This window comes from Saccostrea cucullata, unplaced genomic scaffold, assembly GCF_032062105.1.
Source record: "Saccostrea cucullata isolate Sc308-1 unplaced genomic scaffold, CSIRO_AGI_Scuc_v1 ctg2919, whole genome shotgun sequence".
NCBI lineage: Eukaryota > Metazoa > Mollusca > Bivalvia > Ostreida > Ostreidae > Saccostrea > Saccostrea cuccullata.
This window is the reverse complement of record NW_026934738.1, coordinates 1-21779: the sequence shown is the minus strand read 5'-3', so window position 1 is coordinate 21779 and position 21779 is coordinate 1. Positions and strand designations below refer to the sequence as shown.

The window sequence follows — 21779 nt, the reverse complement described above, 5'->3', positions numbered from 1 at the left end:
GTAAGATATCGTTTCTACAAATTTTGTTGTATTTTGAACGTATCTCAGCTTTGTAGCTTTGTATAGAATTCACACATGAATTTGCTAAGTTTAAATTACAATCATACAAATAATTATTCTCATATCAAATTGAAATTATTTTTAATCTTTACCAAGTATTTTATGTTTTCCATTAATTGTATCTTATGGTTCTTAGTTCTAATAAAAGTATATTTGTCGTTTATTTCCGATAAAAAAATGTTTTAAAGACGACCTTTAGAAATTTATTAATAGAAAATTAAGGAAATCAATTTTTTTTGAAATGCAAACATAAACATTTGTATCAAGTTTAATATAAAAATAAATGAATAAAATGTTATATTGTATTATAAGCCACCCTACAATACTGCAATTTATTTTCACGAAACTTTGTTTGCTTGTCTGCAAATACTTGAAAATGCTTCACAACTTAACGATTTTTCTTCCCTTATTTATTTACGTACATTTTGATTTATTTATTCATTTTATTTAAAAAGGGCGACTGTTCCATGTGTTTACTTGTATTTCAATTCTCTTTTCCTCAACATTGTTAATATTATCAGAAGGATATGGAGATAACGAACAGTATTCAATCTCAAAGTCCATAAAACAATACAAAATAAGAGCAAAGCGAACACGGACCCCCGAAATATCAGAGGTGGGATCAGGTGCCATGGAAGAGTGAGCATCCCCTGCCGACCGGTCACACCCGCCCCGTGCTCCTTGTCATGATCAGGAAATAACGGAAAAAATCAGTCGTCAATTCAGTGTATAAATAATGGACTAACAATTGGTATGAAAAACGTCAGTCTGCATTTGACTCAATGATAAATTGTATTTACTGACAAGGTCATTGTATAGACCATAGAACTAACGAAATGATGACTTTAAACGAGACTGCTGATATTCTTGTTTCATCAACTTGCCTTCAATAATTTACCTCGTTTAAGAAATTGTTCATACGCAGAGCATGCTCTTGCGTATCGAATCAACTGAGATATACATACTCCGTATGCAGGTGATGAAGGTATATTGCTGCATAAGTAAGGGAAGTTGACGATAGAAAAGTTAAAGTCATCACGTTTATCATATAGTTTGGTTGTTAGATTACCATTAGCGTCTTTTTCAAGTAAAATATCCAAGTATGAAACAGAAGTGTCAGACTCTTTGGTATCTTTTATCTCAAGCTCACCAGGATATATCGTATCGCCGTAGGAATGGAAATTATCATTGTTCATTGACAATACATCGTCGATATATCTAGATGTCGAGTTGAAGGCCACAGCAAGTGTTTTCTTCTTTTCACGCATAAGATTTTGCATAAATTCTGCTTCATATGAATATAAAAATAAGTCTGCTACTGGTCTCCAAAAACCACATAGATATTGTCAATCAGAAACTCAAGCATCTTCTTGATGTCAACTTCAGAGTACTTATGTGTGCAATCAGAATATGTTTTAACAAAATAATTTTGCAAATGACTAATGACGAGGTAAGTAAATTTACGAGTTCCATTTTTATTGAAGAAGCAGCTGTCAATGATATCAAAAAGCCTGGATTTTAATTTGTCGTGGGGAATTGTTGTGTATAAAGTTGAAAAGTCGTAAGTTTTTAAGCTGTTGATTTTTGTAAAGTCGTGTGCTTTCAAATTATCCAAGAGTTCTTTAGAATTTTTTAGAACCCACATCTGATTCACACCACTTCTTGAATATATAGTTGCACAGTACTCTTGAAGTTTTTCCTTCACTACTGTCAATATCTTAGTGAGGAGTAACGAAAGAGGCTTGGTTGAACATTTACTGGAACCTGCAATGTATCTTTGTTTGTAAGGATTCTTATGAAGTTTCGGAATCCAATATATAAATGGTAGTTCAAATTCATTTTGGCTCTGTGGAATATTAAAAGTATTCAGGTAATTTTTGATATATACATGTTGTTCAATTCTATTAAGCAAGAGAGTAATAATATTTAAAATTGAAATTAAAAACAAAATTGAATGCTCGAAAGCAATTCCCATTATATACAGTAGAGAAGACATTGATAAAGGTTTTCTGTAGAGAAGATTCATTTCCATCTCAGTAACATCTTAGGAGGGCCTGGAAACATTTATTTAATTTATAAATGTTTTGTTGATCTTTCATGTGTCTCGATGGAATCTGCAATTGGTTTATATTCTAATTTCTTTAAATAAAATTTAGTATAGTCTTTAGGACAGATGATACAAATAAACATTTATCAAATATCCTGAAAATTAGAACCATAGATATATTTATATGAGTAAAATAAGTAGGTTAACAGCACTTTATTCGATAATAACCAATACTTGCCCCCAAAATCAAACTCTGACGGAGTAATATTTAATTATGTCCTAAAACAGGTGGATACATACTGACTTCAAAGCACTGAATATTTTCATTAGCAATGCAATGACGTGATATGTTTGAAATGACGTCAGGAAAATGATGTAAATTTAAAATATCCATAGTTTCTACAGAAAAATGTAAATGTTGCATCGATATTTTGAGTAAAATCACTGAACGCAGGTCTGCTCAGGCTCAATATTTTAATATAAAGTGTAGAATGATAATATCAATTAAAAATGCAAATATTGATCCTGAGCAGACCTGCACTCTATAAATTCTATAGCTAAAATTGTTTGAATTTTGTCCAATTTGTCCTTTTTCTAACAAATAATGCAAAATCTTTCTTGTTTGTGACGTCAGAAAAACAAAAATGGTCAAAAAACTACTTTGAGACTAGAATATGTTTTGTTGATTTATATTTTTCATACAATTTATACAATCAAACACATTTTAAGAATTTTTCAAAATTTAAATTTTGTGGGGGCAAAGATATGCAATATACCGAATATAGTTCTTCAATTTTTTTCATTCCAAGTTTCACAATGATAAGATTTTAAGGGATAAATAAAATATAATCATTTAGGATGGTTGCAGAAAGGTTGACTGAGGTACCGTGAATGGTTTTTTTGCAATGAGACGTGTTACTCTAAACTGTTTCAAGCTTTCGATTTCTATGAATCTGATGGTCTTTAAACCTGCCCTAGTTACTGGTACCTCAGATCCAAGGAAGAGAACTCCCTGAACGGGTGTGATATCGCACAGAACTACAACACTTCTGTCCCTTCCAAAAATGACAGAACTAAATAAAATGAAAAGAACAATGCAAGTTTCCCATGAATACCGTTGATCTGGCCACTTTCTCCTCTTTCTCTCTCTTGTTGCTAATGCTTTTATTACGTAATCATAATAAAATATGGAATTTGTAATAATATTCGTTTATTTCTGATTGTTAAAAAATCAACTGTTTAAAAACACGCTTAAGGAAGCTATGTAACAAATAAGTTAATAAAATAGAAATCCTGTGAAATGCAATCGCCGACTAATGTTTCAAAACTAACATTGGAGCATATGATGATAAATTAATCATATCGTTTCATAAGCCGCCCTGCTTTTTACTGCGATTTTTGCAAGACCCTTTGCATGCTTTATGCAAAATCCTGACATGACTTCACGATTTAACGATTTTCCTTCTCTTATCTATATTTACCTATATTTTATTTGTTTATTTTTAAGAGACGGCCGTTGCATGTGGTTGTATTTTCATTATCTTTTCCTCGACTTTGTAAACGTAAACAGATAAGTTTTCGTATAACTCTATTCACCATGAGAGTTATAACACATTAATTATAAAAATAAACATTGAATGATTCAGACAAATTTTCAGTTCAATTAAGTAGATGCAAAGTTTGGTCATGGAAATATCAGAGAAACAAATCGCCGTGTAATGTTTCAGGAGATTTGTACTTAGTTATGTGCGTGATTCTGATTTAAAGTGTGACAATTTTCCTGTACAATATGATTAAACAAAGATTAACACAATTGGTTCCTTTAAAATGATTTGACCTGGTAATCAAATAATATTTAGAAATGAGATCCGTTCCTTACTTTGTGAATAATCAAACCCTCACTGATGTATGACTTTATAGACAAAAGTATGACATGTAGAAGCAGATGCTTAGAGGAAAGCCCTAGCCTTAAAGAGCTCTATACTACAGAGCAGTAGTACACCGTGCTAATGCATTATTAAGGAAGAATAGTGAAAGTGAACTCATTAACCCTGATACATTCCTCGAAATTTCTCTCATCGAGGGAGAACGATAATAAAAGAAAAAGGCCAACTTTCAGGAGTTCAACCTCTTAAATGCTGAGGTTACTATAATTCTGATCAGCTTCAACAAGTATGGTCCAAATAATTTAATTTAAGTCGTAGATTCCATAATCGTTTTCAAGACCTTATTCGCAAATCTTACCTATCATTGAATCTTATTTTGGTTGACTTGTGTTATACCAATTGTTAGGACTGAGCTATTTTTTTTGACTACGGAGTGTTTTGTCTACATGTACCTGATCACAGCATGGGTCTACGGTGGGTCAACAGGAGATGTTTATTCCTCCTAGACGGTCGTCTCTTAAAAAAAAAGAATCAAATGTAGGTAAATACAGATAAGAAAAGGAAAAGCCACAAAATGGCTGTTTATCATAAGTAAGTTTTTTAAAAATTCTATTTCATGAAAATGTAAAAAAAAAAAAAAAAAAAAAGAAAACAAAAAAAAAACAAAAACAAAAAAAAAACATCACATGGTTAGGGGAAAAAAGGAGCACAACTAGAGCCCACAAATTTGCAAATAATTGCAGGAACACACGGTCTGACAAGATGGTTACCGAGACATTGTAAAAGATATAATCCAGTATATTGTATTATCAACCCCTGAGTATATGTGTAGAATCAGAATATTAAATTTTTGACGAAATAGATTTAAAGATGATCAGTTACACGCTATTAAGTTCCATGATTAATGCAGAAGCAATTTTATATGATGTCAAAGAGTCTTTGATTTATCGTTAAATGTATTTTGATTCATATTTGAAATCCACCACTTTCTAGATAGGCTTTGCATTTTTACAGGTTTATTATACTTTCAGGTGTTGCGTTCGTGTCATGTGATATTCTCGGTTTGAAAAGTTTAAACTTCACATAGGGTGATAAAAGACTTGTCTACAATCAGGGACTCTTTAGTGATGAATTCAACCGATGCCGACTTGTCGAAGCTCCCACCTTATACAGTTATGTTGTGGAAAAAATTTATAGGAAACCCACAACTGTTGTATAATCTGTTTACAGCATCACCGAATTGGACAATATTCGCGATAGATCATGTTATGGATATGACAGGGGTTTGTATCAATTCAGAAATGAAGTAAGAAAGGGGGATATTTGATATAAGACACTGTACTGGTGTAATTGACGCAGGAGTTAAATTCTGAACCATTCAGTAATTAAAGTAAACAAATCATAACACAAAAAAATATGAAATAGAAACCACCGCTTAAGGTAAAGAACAAAAATTTACATTTAGTGTAATTTTCTTTATGAAATCCATTAGAAATCTATGACTTCAAATTTCTATAACACACGCGAAACCTTGTCACCGCCCGTTAGAATGCACAGTAGGAACTCTATGCATTTTTAATATTTAGGAACACCAAAATGTATACTGTTTTGACTCAACCTCTTTTTTAAAAAACTGCCCTTTTAGAATTAACGTAAAATACAACAAATGTGCATTAAAAATTAATTTGTCATTTTATCCCTCGCAGTGTTTATTTGCGTTATTTAACTTTCCAACATCACAAACGGCTTTCCAACGTCACGAATGGCTGTTACGTTTAGTAAGCACACCAATACCGAAGGGGGCTAAATTCACATTAAACATAAACGAAATAAACAATTATAATAAAGGAAAGTTAGAGAATGTAAATATAACTAGATGCTGTCATGAGACAGTAATACCCGCACTATGGTGTTTGCCTCTAAATATACACTCATTCATATTGGACTTTCCAAGGAAGAAGTCAAAATAATTCTATAATTATCACCGTACATGTATTCGTCAAATTGAACATAAAATTTTCAGATGACCATATCAACTCTGAGCCTCACATATGTATTTTAAAATACTTAATTCATAACCAGTCTGAAATAACAGAATTTAATTAATGATTGAAGTAAATTACTTAATTAGATTCAAATAAATAATTTTCCCATAATTTGGAACTTTTTAAATTTACTTTCTCAACGACATAAAATATTATTTTACTAGTACAAAGCGTTTTTGATGAATTTATCAAAATGTGCAAACTGATTTTAGTATTTGGTCGGGAAAAAAACCCATTGAAAATACAACCCGATTAATTTGTCAATGCCTATCTCTCCCCCCCCCCCCCCCCCCACATACACACACACACACTCTCTCTCTCACACTCTCACTTTTTTTAAAAAACATAGTTTAGTTTATTATGATAGTTTGAAATTTGTTCTTGTACTAAACAGTTTTATTTTCTACATTCACATTGGGTTTGCGTCACCCATTATCATATTTATAGATATCACCTCTCGGCACACCTCGGCCAATTCATACTGGCAACGGAATCAGCAAAGGTTTGTCGAATGAGATTATTTAGCACATGTATGCTGACGATGCAGTGTGGTCAGTTAAAATCATTTGTGTTTTAATTGATTATATGGATTATATTTCATGAATTCGTTGTCACGACCTATGACATTCGGTAAGTACAAGATTTAGTATAGATTGCATAAAAATAAATAAATGCAAATGGTTAGGTTGAAGTTCAAAAAGGGTCAACATGGTCAAAGATCATCGCATGCCACAATCGACAAATTTCACATTGTCAAGTTATCTCCCGTTGCGGACATTCAGTATATAACAGACGCAGATCCAGAATTTTTTTTTCAGAAAGGGGGGGGGGGGTGTCACACCTCAGTCAAAAAAATCAGCCCAAGATTTCCTGAGATGGAAATAAAAAATAATAATAAAAGCAATGATGGTGGAGTCCCTGTTTTCTAAGGGGGAGGATGTCCAAAGTCATTTTTATTCTCTACAGTACATATATAGTCTTATTTAAATAACTGCTAATTCCAGGGGGGGGGGTCTGATCTCCCTAGCCACTGACTCCCTGTACCTGAAATGACAATTGATCTTATGACTCCATAATAGTAGAAAAATTTTTCAATCGACTATTTATACATATTTTGTTTCCCATGTTTATGTATTTTTGTCTGTCCATGGAAACTTTAACCTTGCCCATATTTTTTAAGTGGATTGGGCTATACACATGGCTTCAATATTTCATAGGTAAATTTCTTTTGGCAAAACCTTTTAATGGGTACCACCAATTTTGACCTTTTGATCTCTTGACCTTGGAGTTTGACCCAATTTTACAAGAAAAATACCTTGAACTTGGCGTAAGTTTTGAACAGGTGGTGCTAGGACTTTCATGCTCTTACATGTGTAATCATTGTGAACTTTCAACAGGTATAATTATTTTTGACCTAGACCTTAGAGTTGAATCCAATTTAACTTTAACCTTGGCAATAACTTTTGAACATGTGAGGAAGTTCTAGGGATTTCTCCCTTTTTCACATGTGTATTCCTTGTGACAAGACTTTCCCTTTGATACCAACAATTTAGACCCTTTGACCTTGACCTTGGAGTTTGACTTACATTTGAGAAACTTCAACCTTTGCCAAAAGCTGCCATAACAGTTGCTGTCACAACAAACAAACAAATTACTAAAAAAAAAAAAAAACACAGAATACATGTACATATTTTATATTCAACAGATATACATCTGGTCATATCTCTAGTTCTCCCTTGAATGAGACATGGTGATATAAATTTTAAAAAATAATTATAAGAGTTGAAAAGGTTGTGCATATTGAAATATACTAAGCTCTGCGGATGAATTAGATATACCAGTTTAGCTTTATTTTGCTACCCAAAGCACCTTGATTAACTATTTATAAGCATACTGTTTTCTGAAATGTACTGATTTCTGTTGTCCATCTGTTTTTCTGCAAACTTTTCACATTAACTTCTTAAGAACCACTGGGCTAATTTCAACCAATTTACATTTAAATATGCAGGGTACTTTTTAAGTGCCCGGATCAATAGATCCCGGGCGTATATTGTTTTTGTCCTGTCTATTTGTCTGTTTGTCTGTTTGTCTGTTTGTCAACTTTAACCTTGGCCATAACTTTTGAACAATAAGGGATAGAGACTTCATATTTGGTAAGCATACTCCACTAATAAAGTCCTTTCAAATAACTTCAAGGTCAATGACCTTGTGACCTTGACTAAGACTTATATGCTAAAAATAGCTTTTTCCACTGTTTGTCATAACTTTTGAACCATAGGAGATAGGGACTTCATATTTGGTATGCATACTCCACTAATAGAGTCCTTTCAAATGACATCAAGGTCAATGATCTTGTGACCTTGACTGTGACCTATATGCTAAAAATAGCTTTTTACACTTTTTGCCATAACTTTTGAACCATCAGAGATAAGGACTTCATATTTGGTATGCATACTCCACTGATTAAGTTCTTTCAAATGACACCATGGTCAATGACTTTGTGACCTTGACTGTGACCTATATTCTAAAAATAGCTTTTTCCACTGTTTGTCATAACTTTTGAACCATAGGAGATAGGGACTTCATATTTGGTAAGCATACTCCACCGATAAAGTCCTTTCAAACGACGGCAAGGTCAATGATCTTGTGACCTTGACTGTGACGGATATGCTAAAAATAGCTCTTTACACTTTTTGCCACAACTTTTGAACCATAGGAGATAGGGACTTCATATTTAGTACGCATACTCCACTGATTAAGTTCTTTCGAATGACACCATGGTCAATGACCTTGTGACCTTGACTGTGATCAATATGCTAAAAGAAGATTTTTTTAACTTTGTTGCCGCCGGGCGTGTAGTGTTTCACAAACACATCTTGTTCCAACATAAATCTTCTTCTCAAGAACAGCAAAGACATTTATTGTCCCCATTTTTGCTAAAGGTAGGGTACATTAAATCTCATTTGTTTGTCAATCTGCCCATCTGTTACAATAAATTTAACCTTGGTCATCATGGTCGTATATTTTGAATGAGAAGAGATAGGACTTTTATATTAAACATGTGTATTAGTATTAAATGGGACAATACCATTCTACATACACTATGATTTTAATTACCCATGATCTTGAAATTTGACCTAATTTCCTTAAAAAAATTAATTGCTTTGAATTGATCATTTTGAAAGATAAATGAAAGGGCATTCATATTACCTGTGATAAGACCTTCCAAAATGTATCATGACTTTTTGACTCTGTGACCTTGACCTTGAAGTTTAACTTAGTTTTCATTAATGTTGTATTTCCTTTTCATTTAGAAGAGATTTGACTTTCACATTTCAAGTGAACATTACCCATAACAAGAGGCTCCCAACATGCTATGATTTTTTACCCCTTGACCTTGATGTTTTAACAAAATTTCAAAAGAGTGAACTCTCCCAAAAGATGATAAGACCACTGTTTAAAACAAAAAAGGAGTTTAGGGAAGACTGGGCTTTTTCCATAAAAAAACGTCATTTTTCAACCCTCATTTGACTCCGAAACCTAACTGCACATCTACATGACCCAACCAACCATCTCCCAAAGATGATTAGGATGCTGAATAAAATGTAAGAGGAGTTTAGGGAAGATGGGGCTTTTTCCATAAAAAATATCATTTTTTGACCCTTATTTGACCCCCCGGGGCAAAATCAAAACTCCGAAACCTAACTGCACATCTGCATGACCCCACCAACCATCTCCCAAAACATGATTAGGCTGCTGAATAAAATGTAAGAGGAGTTCAGGGAAAACAGGGCTTTTTGCATAAAAACGTCATTTTTCGACCCCCATTTGATCCCCCAGGGCAAAATCAAAATTCCAAAACCTTACTGCACATCTACATGACCCCACCAACCATCTCCCAAAAGCTGGTTAGGCTACTGAGTAAAATGTAGAAGGAGTTCAGGGAAGACGGGGCTTTTTGGACAAAAAACATCATTTTTCGACCCCCATTTGACCCCCCGGGGCAAAATCGAAATTCCAAAACATTACTGCACATCTACATGACCCCACCAACCATCTCCCAAAAGATGATTAGGCTACTGAGTAAAATGTAAGAGGAGTTCAGGGAAGACGGAGCTTTTTGCTTAAAAAACATCATTTTTCGAACCCCATTTGACCCCCCGGGGCAAAATCAAAATTCCGAAAGCTTACTGCACATCTACATGACCCCACCAACCATCTCCCAAAAGCTGTTTAGGCTACTGAGTAAAATGTAGAAGGAGTTCAGGGAAGACGGGGCTTTTTGGACAAAAAACATCATTTTTCGACCCCCATTTGATCCCCCAGGGCAAAATCAAAATTCCAAAACCTTACTGCACATCTACATGACCCCACCAACCATCTCCCAAAAGCTGGTTAGGCTACTGAGTAAAATGTAGAAGGAGTTCAGGGAAGACGGGGCTTTTTGGACAAAAAACGTCATTTTTCGACCCCCATTTGACCCCCCGGGGCAAAATCGAAATTCCAAAACCTTACTGCACATCTACATGACCCCACCAACCATCTCCCAAAAGCTGGTTAGGCTACTGAGTAAAATGTAAGAGGAGTTCAGGGAAGACGGAGTTATTTGCTTAAAAAACATCATTTTTCGACCCCCATTTGACCCCCCGGGGCAAAATCAAAATTCCGAAAGCTTACTGCACATCTACATGACCCCACCAACCATCTCCCAAAAGCTGTTTAGGCTACTGAGTAAAATGTAGAAGGAGTTCAGGGAAGACGGGGCTTTTTGGACAAAAAACATCATTTTTCGACCCCCATTTGACCCCCTGGGGCAAAATCAAAATTCCAAAAGCTTACCGCACATCTACATGACCCCACTAACCATCTCCCAAAAGCTGGTTAGGCTACTGAGTAAAATGTAGAAGGAGTTCAGGGAAGACGGGGCTTTTTGGACAAAAAACGTCATTTTTCGACCCCCATTTGACCCCCCGGGGCAAAATCGAAATTCCAAAACCTTACTGCACATCTACATGACCCCACAAACCATCTCCCAAAAGATGATTAGGCTACTGAGTAAAATGTAAGAGGAGTTCAGGGAAGACGGAGCTTTTTGCTTAAAAAACGTCATTTTTCGACCCCCATTTGACCCCCTGGGGCAAAATCAAAATTCCGAAAGCTTACTGCACATCTACATGACCCCACCAACCATCTCCCATCAGCTGGTTAGGCTACTGAGTAAAATGTAGAAGGAGTTCAGGGAAGACGGAGCTTTTGGACAAAAAACGTCATTTTTCGACCCCCATTTGACCCCCCGGGGCAAAATCGAAATTCCAAAACCTTACTGCACATCTACATGACCCCATCAACCATCTCCCAAAAGCTGGTTAGGCTACTGAGTAAAATGTAAGAGGAGTTCAGGGAAGACGGAGCTTTTTGCTTAAAAAACGTCATTTTTGGACCCCCATTTGACCCCCTGGGGCAAAATCAAAATTCCGAAAGCTTACTGCACATCTACATGACCCCACCAACCATCTCCCAAAAGCTGGTTAGGCTACTAAGTAAAATGTAGAAGGAGTTCAGGGAAGACGGGGCTTTTTGGACAAAAAACGTCATTTTTCGACCCCCATTTGACCCCCCGGGGCAAAATCGAAATTCCAAAACCTTACTGCACATCTACATGACCCCACAAACCATCTCCCAAAAGATGATTAAGTTACTGTGTAAAATGTAGGAGGAGTTCAGGGAAGAAAAGTGTGACAGACGGACGGACGGACGGACGGACGGACGGACGGACGGACATGAGTAACAACAATATACCCGAACTTTCTTTAGAAAGTGCGGGTATAAAAATTGAGTTCATATTTTGGGATGTATTCAGTCCTATAACACACCTGGCCGTGCCGACAAATTGAATACCGCGCATTAGCAAGATCTAGTAAATGGAAGATGCCTACAGATTTTTCAAATTTAAGAAATTAATTCCTTTAATGTTGCTTTATAATATTAGTTTTGTCAAAATAGATGTTTCGGGGCATAATTTGTAGAAAAACAAGATGAAAAACCATATTTTAAACTGTCATTTTCAATGAAAAATTAAGAAAACCAGTATTGAAAATGGGAGTTTTTTTCCATATCAGGCAAAGGAAATGTATCCAGATTGCCTACAGTTTTTCAGAAAACGGTAATTTGTTTGTTCTTAGTCTCTACTTTAGAATAATGTCAAATTTAAGATAGGTATCGGGACTACTTTTCACAAGATTTCAAATTGAATTCCATTTAAATACTTTATTTTCTACATAATTCTATTAGAGCCGTATAGTACGGGAAAAAGAAAGTTGAAAATGATTATGACGTCATAATGTATTAAAAAGTTATTCCAAAGTCATTTACTAGATCTTGACCTGAAGTAAATGTCTTTAGACTAACTTTTTGGTGCTAGATCCATTATGACTTCATAATTACTTTCTTTTTCTCGTACTTTACCTCTCTAATAGAGTTACTTAGAAAATAAAATATTTTTTTTAGAATTCTATTTGAAATTACATAAAAAGTAGTCCCGATACTTATTCTAAATTTAACATTATTTGAAAGAAGAGGACTTGGATATACAAATTTCCGTTTTCTGAAAGACTAGGCCATGTGGATACATTTTTTGTTTGATATGGGAAAAAACTCCCATATTCATGACTCATTTTCTTAATTTTTCATTAGAAACGACAGTTTAAAATATGATTTTTCATCTTGTTTACCGACAAATTATGCCCCGAAACACCTCATTTGACGTAGCTAAAGTTATAAAGCATCATTAAAAGAATTTATTTCTTAAATTTGATATATCTGTAGGCACCTTTCAATCAGTAGATCTTAATCTTAATTTATCCTGCTAAAACTTCGAGTGAATAGGGTCATTTTTAGGACTTTCTAAGCGTCTCTTAAATGATAATTATATTTAATTTATTTGCTGGTTTCAGTCACATGCATTAGAATGTCAATTATATATCTATGACATCTGGTAAGAATAACAGTATTCTTACTGCTTGCCTCAGCATTTTGTACAGCATATACAGATACCGTTATTTCATGGATAATACATAAAATTAATATCACAGTTTCCTTCATTGCAGGGAGTTAAAGGTTGATAGTTTAGAAGAACTACAGCAATTGAGGAATGATCTTTTGACAAAGCCTATATTATTCCACATCAAAGTAACACACCAAACAAAAAAAGAATGTGAGGGCATTGATGTATCCAGGATCTGGAATAGTATTTTTTTTAGATTCTCAATCAGACCTTGTAATTTTTTCCCCCTTTTTTCTTAACTAGAATGATGCTCAGAAAGCTAAACCATTTAAGGGTTTTTTGATCAATGTATTCTGTCCGACGTGTTTTTATATTGAAACTTTCACTAAATAACTGAGAACATGTTAAAAAGGAAATACTTTTGTTATCAACTTTCATTGTTGAATAGCACAAACATAGAAGGACATAATATTATAAATTGAAAATTACATAATCCTTAAGTCGGGTCAAGGATGATTAAAAATGTAAAGACAATGAAAAAAATCTACAACAAGACAGAAAATAGAACAAAAACGTGGATCTCCAAATATTTTAGAGGTGGGAACAGGTGCCTAGGAGAAGTAAATATCCCCTGTTTACCTGTTAATCCCGTGGAAGCCCAAATTCACCACACAGATCCTCCCTGTTGTAAGATCTAAAACATGCTGTTACAGAATAAAGCTGCCAAAGTAGTGAAACACTTTGGTGCTTTATACTTATGCCTTTCTTTTCCTTCTTTCTTTTTATTTTGCTGATCATTTCATTCCATACTTTCAGGAGAGTTCGTGGTCCTTGTTAACACCAGGCATCCATCAATTCGAGAATTGCTTTCATACAAGCTTAATGAAGTTACCTAAAAAATGCAGGAGGGAAAAAGGTAAAAACTGGAACTGGCATTTGTAGTTTCATTGTATAAATAAAGTTGGATTTGTCATTCTTGCAGAAAGCTTCAATCTATTACATTGGTTTAAATGGAATTATGAGGACAGCTTGTCTTTAATGACTTTTTGGCTCTGAAAAGTTTCTACTCTGAATCAATGGATGAAAACTGATATGGTGTTTTTCATTATGTGTCAATGACACCCCGTCCCTCCGATATGAAATAGAACCCATTTTCATATAAAAGGTGAAAATAATATAACGTGATCTATCTCAAAAAATCTATAAACAATACAAATATGTGAAAGGACAAACGTGAAAGTCTGTGTGATTTACACACCAATGAACCACACAAAACTTAAAAACATTCCTTATATTAACATTTTACATGTCTGAAAGCATAAAAAATATACCCATTGTTTGAATTTCTCGCTGCCCTATATCGTTGCATTTTTACTAACGTTGCTGTAGCTCATCGTGACGTCACGTTGGCGCACGTTTTTCCGAGTATTTTTCTACGCGTGAGTATACATGAAAATGGTTTAAGGAATCACTGTGTATTTAGTATAGTATGCCAGGGCATCAACGATAGTGGGAAACATGGGATAATTTGCATAACGGGCGAACGGGGTACATAGAATTTTAAAGTATTCAAAAGCCATGCTTCTGTAGAATTTTTTTCTCAGTACAGTTGCAATGATCATCATTTGTGTATCTTATTAGAAAATATTTTGTAGCTCGATTTCAGTCCTCCTGTGAAGCAGTGGTTCAGTGGGATGGAGGATCCTAACTTTTTCTGGGATAACTCTCGCAGCAGCTCTGACTCCGGACACATGGAGATCTTCATCCACAACTACAGCACGCCCATCGAGTGCTGTTATGATCAGGTTCTAATCGCCTGCTGTTTTCCTTTCTGGTTGCTCTTTGGGGGTCCATGTTATCGGGTAAGTTGATATAATAGTATACAAAAAAATTTATCTAAAATTCGCTCCCTTTGATGTTTAGGAGGCAACTCAAAAATGCTCTTAATTATTTTGTAGTTGTTCCTTGGTTTAACCTTCTATCCATGCAATTTTTTCTCATCTTTAACAAAGTAGTGAAAGTCATGGATACTTGTTGATGTTTCGCCTATCAGTTTGATCGTAGATGTGTTCGGCAATCACAGTATTGATATTCACAAAGTTAGTTATGCATGCAGACGCAATTTTCAATATGGCAACGAGTATAATAAAAGAGAATTTTTCTCAGTATTTGTCCAGCTGCAACATACATATATTGTTTGAAACATTGAAACATAAAAGAATTATCCTTTGTATAAAGTCAAACCAGTTTCCGAAAAAGAAATTGAAATTGGTTGAAAAGTGTTTGTCACAATTGTAAAAAAAAAAAAAAAAAAAAAAAAAAAAAAGAAAGAAAGAAAAGGGACTGCTTTTGAATTATATCCATTGGACCCTCAAGATTGCTCCGTAGTTGGAAATTCAGGGTTCAAATCTTTGATTCAAAATAAGGAGAAACTGTTTCTTGTCAAGCCATCGACAATATGAAAGTTAAAGTTGTATATGCACACAAGACCTTTAAAATCGAGGTCTTGTGTCACAGCAAGTGATTGCAAGCTAGACATTTCCCGATGCTTATTGAACCTGAGTGCAGCGTAAATGTCTCTATTTGAAGCTTCATCGGTGTTTGAAATATCTATACCCAAAAATGACATGAAAGATTTATGTTAAAAATTTCTCTAAAGGTATTTTAACCACATAGTATTGATGTTCTAGTTTTTGGGTTTTCAGATTTCAAAAATGACGGCCATTACAATGGATAAGATTTTTAAATTCTGAACATTTTAAATTGTTTTATAATTCTTTTTCAATATACGTATTTAATTGTTAATTCTGATTCAACGCTGATATTGCATGTTCCTGTCAGTACTTGGTACCATATGTTTTCGACATTTTAGTGTTATTAATTTTTTACATCTTTACCAAATTATCCAAAGTGAACTTTTCTGATGGAAGCTGTCCATCTTTTGTCAGTCATCTGGAAACCTTTCATAATTTTTTCCTCTTTCCTCATCAAAAACCATTTCAACTAATCTTGCCACAAAGCAACTTTACATTTGATCAGGTGAACGGCCATGTACGCTTTCAAAGGGGAAAAATTCGAAAAGGTTCAAAAAATCATAATTGTGATCTTTTGGTCAAATTCTTTTTCGTCATCATTATTCTCCCTTATCATGATTAATAAGTGACGACATATTTACCTCCTTAATAAAGGTCAAAAATAAAGTGGATAACTCTAATTTCATTTCTTACAAATATGAACTACTGTTTTGTAAAACTGTTCTTAAAAAATTAGTTTATGCCTGAACTTCCTACAATGTAAACATTAAACAATTTTTTATTTTTTGACAACCGTCAGTACTGTCCATATCAAAGATCTTTTATGTGGTTCATTATGTTAACATGTTGATGTTTTGAATTGTTAAGCTTTTATTGTACTAACATAAATAAAAAAGTTTCAAAGTTTCAATCCACTGTTTTCAATCATTTTTTTTAAAATAAAAATATGCTATGCATTAAATTGTCTGGTTGTATATTTATTATTTAAACAACGTTTAACAAAATCACATTACTGTTCTGATCTTGTCCCTGCTATTCGCCTCTCAGCAGTGTGATATTCTATATTTATCAAGTCCACACATAACATAAAACTACATATACTTAGGAATAATATATATATAGTTGAAGTAAACGTTTACTTTTTATAAAAAAAAAATTGAAGATTACAAATAGTGGTTGATCTCCAAATCTACAATCAATATAAATCTATATCTGTAAAAACTGGCTTAAAACATTGAAAATCAAAATGGTTGAGTGACGTGTCTTAGGAGTCATAAGGTCTTTGTATTGACTAAAGTAGACTAAATTTTATTCGGATAATATAGTACATTTGTGTGACCGGTCGGATAATAAAGTACATTGGTGTGACCGGTCGGCAGGGGATGCATACTCCTCCATGGCACCTGATCCAACCACTGATGTTTTGAAGGTCCGTGTTTGCTCTGCTCCTGTTTTGTATTATTTTATGGACTTTTTAAACTTGAATAGTGTTAGGTATCTCCATATTGTTCACATACAAAAATTTATAATAATTTTTTGTGTCATTATCTATTTATGTACAGTGTACATTACATATAAGAAGTTACTTTTTTAGTTAAAATGATCATAGCTGGATGTATGAATAATTGTTTGTCAGCTTTATTGATATTTTAAATAGTGCAAGAAACATTATATTTTGTGATTTTTTTCAGATTCACAGAGCAATAAAATGTATACTGATGTCATCTTTGAGTTCCATGATTGTCCGGTAGTGTTTGGATGAAGTCAGGGTTGAAGGTCATGTGAAAGTGAAATAAATGTCTTGTAATATAAAAGTAGGTTTATCGGTGTATCATGATTTATGTGGAACATGTTTATGACAATATTTGTATTCGGTGTATGTAGTTCTTGTTGATTTTTTATCAGTTATCTCTTTGTTTATAAGATGTAACATTTTGTTGATTCTTTCTGATATGCAGTATTGATGAGAGAGATATATTTCTTTGTGTGTTATCCTTAAACTATTTAATCTATTTTTTTTTAAAATATGATTTACTTGAAACAGTAAAATCTTTTAATATGCTTTACTTTGTATTATAAAAAACATGTACCTGTTTTAATTTCAAATATCTAGCTTCCAAAGCTTGACATAAAATGAATATTGTTTAAAATAGATAAACTTCGTGGATAGTTCTATATGCTCAATTGACGGCCACAGCTAGAAATCTTCTTTTGATGAACACGTTTTTTAATGAATTCTACTTCGGAATTCATGATTACTCTGAATATAAAACAAAAATTTGTAAAAGGTGATGAAAATCGTACATTTAATGTTAGTGATTTTGAAAAAAAATTGTGATTACAAAAGTTCCTTGGAAATTTTATGTATCCATAATTAATTTAGTTAGTGGTACGAATCGATCGGAAGCGCAAAGGTCTCTACACTTTAACCCTAATCCTAACCCTGAAGTGCAGTAGAAACAAAGAAAACTATGATCTGTGAAAATCCCAACATTCAAGAAGACAATTAGGAAATTAATACACTTTACATTATTTAAAAAGTCAAAAAATTCGCACAGTTATCTTACAGAACTAGTAAAAAGTCCCGGATAAAAATCTTAAAATCATCCGGAAGAGTTAAGTATATATTCAAGTGGTCCACAGATCTTCATCAAAATAAGTCTTTTAACGGTTTTGGGGAATATACCAAAGATGAGTGTGATAGCCTTAGGTGCTGATACATCATTAACTCCTCCCTCTACGGTCATCTTGTGGAACCAGCTCCAGGGGAATCCCCAGGCTTTGTATAACGTTTGTTCCGTCGGAGAGGATGGAACACTTCATGTCTCAGACGACGTAGTTAACTTGACGCAAGTCAACTCAAGGTAAAGAATTAAAGTTTGAGTAGTGGTTTACTGTGGATAACTACAGCAAATTATAGTTAACTATTTAGTAATAGTTTGGATAATGTCTGGTTAATGTTTGGTTAATCATCCAAGAAAAAAGTAAAAAAAAAAAACTGATAAGTATTAGGGAAAAAAGTGACCATGAGTTTGAGCTACCACCCATAAAGTTCATCAATTCCATTAAGGAAGGGTTTCTCGAAGTAAAATTTTATTATAAACTTTGCTTAAGTATTTTTAGTTGGGAATGCTATACAAAAATATCTTATTCAGAGTGTAAAAAGGTAGGTAGTGCCTATACATTTGTATATGCATGAAGTCTGTTTTATATATCTTAGTCAAATGACAATGCAAGCTATTATTTGCCGACAAGCCCAGGAAATGCATTAGGGGATCAATATATTTATTAAATCTTGTCTACAAAAGTTTACAAATATACTTTATAAATATTAAATTACATAGACGGATACACTGTTGGATATATAGGTATATATTATTGGCAAATTCACTTATATAAGGCATGGATAAATAGAAGAATATTTTTCTACAATATACATAGAAAACACACTCAAAAATACAACAAAAGTGCTACATATGTACTTTAACAAATGCGCTACAAGCCTTACAAAATAACATATTATCTATTATAACATATAATCAATCAAACAATCATGGTATTTTGTGAGACTTGTAGCACATTTGTTATAGTAGATTTCATTGATTTCTTTATCGTATCAGTGAAATAATCTATTCATTATATAAACAAATCGACTCTTCTTAAACAGAGGTTATAGAATGAATATACCCGTCTAATACACGATGGCAAATATACTGGTCATCAAGGGAATCGAATGTAAAAGCTTACTGAACTCTTTATACTGAAAAAAATCAACTTTTCCACAAGGCCTCGAAATGGAAACAATATAAATCGATACGCAAGAGCATGCTCTACGTATGAACAATTTTTAAAACAAGGTTACTTATTACACATTTCGTAGGTTCCATGGTCGATACAATGACCTTGTCAGCAAATACAATTTATCATTGATTCAAATGCTGACTGACGTTTTTCATACTAATTGTTAGTCCATTATTTATACACTGAATTGACGACAGATTTTCCCGTTATTTCCCGATCATGACAAGGAGCACATGCGGGTGTGACCGGTCGGCAAAGAACGCTCACTCCTTCATGACACCCGATCGTACCTCTGATGGGAAGTTTAATGGATTTCTTATATTGAATACTGTTCGTTATCTCCATATATTTCATTATACTACAGATATTTATTGCTTCTAGATTTTATAGACTCTTCACTGTTCGATATCTTCACCTCTTCATTTGGAACGTATTTCGGCTTGAGTTAAAACTACCCTTGTTTCAAATTATGATATGATTACGCTTTTTCTAGAAGAAGGATATGGAGATAACGATCAGTATTCAATATTAATTTCCATAAAACAATACAAAATAGGAGCAGAGCAAACAAGTACCTCCGAAACATCATAGTTGGGATCAGGTGCAATGGAGGAGTGAGCATCCCCTGCTGACCGGTCAAACCCGCCGTGGGCTCCTTTTCATCATTGGGAAATAACGGAAAAATCCGTCGTCAATTCAATGTATAAATAATGGACTACCAATTAGTATGAAAAACGTCAGTCAGCATTTGACTCGATGATAAACTGTATTTGCTGACAAGGTCGTTGTATCGACCATAGAACTTATGAAATTATTACTTTAAACGAGACTACTGATATTCTAGCATTCCAATATCTGCACTTTTTTCCTTTAACATATGTTTACATGAATGTCAAATTATTTAAATTGACTAGAAGAGGGTGAACAGAATCATGGAGGTCTCTATTTTTTAAAGTAAAGGTAAACTTTTTTTTATCTGTAGATTTACATTTGGAGTGGGTCAGGACCACTCTTGGGAAATCAAGGTTAAGAGTTCTGAGGAGCTGGAGAGGTTGAGAAGCAATCTCATGTCCAAACCTATTCTTTTCCGAGCATCTGTGGAGCAAGCACGATCTGACTTTTACGTGGTGTTCGCTATACACAAGAACTGGATTGGTATTCTTCTTTATGTTTGCAGATTGTAACATCCTGTTTTTGACACGTTAAAGGCTTTTTTATGACTAAACTTACAACATGAAAAGATAGAGAAAATAAGGCCGCTATTTATGATATAAATACACCTGCAAAATGTTCACCTTTTTAGAAGAAATTGTTTGCAAATGCTACTTCTATTAACTAATGATTATTTCAAAAATATATATAAAATTAATTATCATGAGACATATTATAACGTTCTCGATGATGGAAAGAAAATGTTTCCCAAGACAATCAGTTTACCATATGTTATCTTCTTTCTTTAGCTGAACTAGCCGTTCTCGTTGATACAAGGCATCCATCCATTAGAGAAGTTTTATCTAGCAAGCTGAATGAAGCCACACAGTCTATGAGAAACGGTAAAAAGTTCTGTTTGAAGGTACAAAAGAACTACACTTACAAGGTCTTCTGTATTACCTTACGTTTTCAGCCTAAACACGAGGGGATTGTGCTGTATTGGTTTGAATGTATGTGTGTCAGTTTGCTTATTATTCAATTCTGTAAAAATCCGAATAGCTCGAAAAGAAACAGTTATGAAAAGGATTATTTTAGCAAGAATTTTTCGTATATTGCATTTAAATAGGACAAGGAAATCCAAGAAGGAAAACTACTCACTCCTACTCCATCTACATGTGTTCCCAAATGATAGAAAAAGAAAAGAAATTTTGAGATTTCCCGCAATGGGGAAACTACACGAAGCTTGAGTTTTCATGGCTTTTGAAAATTCATGGAACGGAATGTAGTTTTTTTCAATAAAACATATGCAGATAACGAATAGTATCCAGATCAAAAGTCCATAAAACAATACAAAATAGGAGCGGAGCAAACACGGACCTCAAAACATCAGAGGTGGGATCAGGTACCATGGAGGAGTGGGCATCACCTGCCGACCGGTCACACCCATGTGCTCCTTGTGATGGCCGGGAAATAACGGGAAAATCCGTTGCCAACTCAGTGAACAAATAATGAACAACAATTAGTATGAAAAACATTAGTCATCATTTGACTCAATGACAAACTGTATTTTCGACATTGTAATTGTTTCTTGCTGCATAAGTAAGGGAATTTGAAATAACTGGATATAACGAACAACATGCCAAAAAAAAATAAACAGGAACTAGCGTAATAATCAAAAATAAATCTTGGAAACCACCGGAGAGCATAGTTCTATGGTTTCTGTTTTCCTTTATTGAGATCTTTTGATTAAGC

At 33.8% G+C, this 21779-nt stretch overlaps 1 protein-coding gene across 2 annotated transcripts; it reads left to right on the top strand.

The window, feature by feature from the left end:
- The first annotated feature begins 640 nt into the window (after nt 1-640).
- LOC134241246 (uncharacterized) lies at nt 641-21175 on the top strand. Of its 2 annotated transcripts, XM_062723308.1 has the most exons (4): nt 641-645; nt 18237-18439; nt 20359-20531; nt 20837-21175. In XM_062723308.1, exons 2-4 carry the CDS (start codon nt 18267-18269, stop codon nt 21151-21153), a joined length of 663 nt encoding a protein of 220 aa, XP_062579292.1. In that variant the 5' UTR covers nt 641-645; nt 18237-18266; the 3' UTR covers nt 21154-21175. The 2 variants fall into 2 exon arrangements, with proteins under 2 accessions (XP_062579292.1, XP_062579291.1); XM_062723307.1 differs by lacking the exon at nt 641-645 and having other exon boundaries at nt 18180-18439; nt 20837-21174.
- Nucleotides 21176-21779: the final 604 nt, after the last annotated feature.

Excerpts from the sequence above, each read along its gene's own strand:
- LOC134241246 (XM_062723308.1), top strand. The coding sequence starts at position 18,267 with ATGAGTGTGATAGCCTTAGGTGCTGATACATCATTAACTCCTCCCTCT. Across the intron at positions 18,440-20,358 it reads TTGACGCAAGTCAACTCAAG|ATTTACATTTGGAGTGGGTC; the intron begins GTAAAGAATTAA and ends TTTTATCTGTAG. Across the intron at positions 20,532-20,836 it reads TATACACAAGAACTGGATTG|CTGAACTAGCCGTTCTCGTT; the intron begins GTATTCTTCTTT and ends TTCTTTCTTTAG.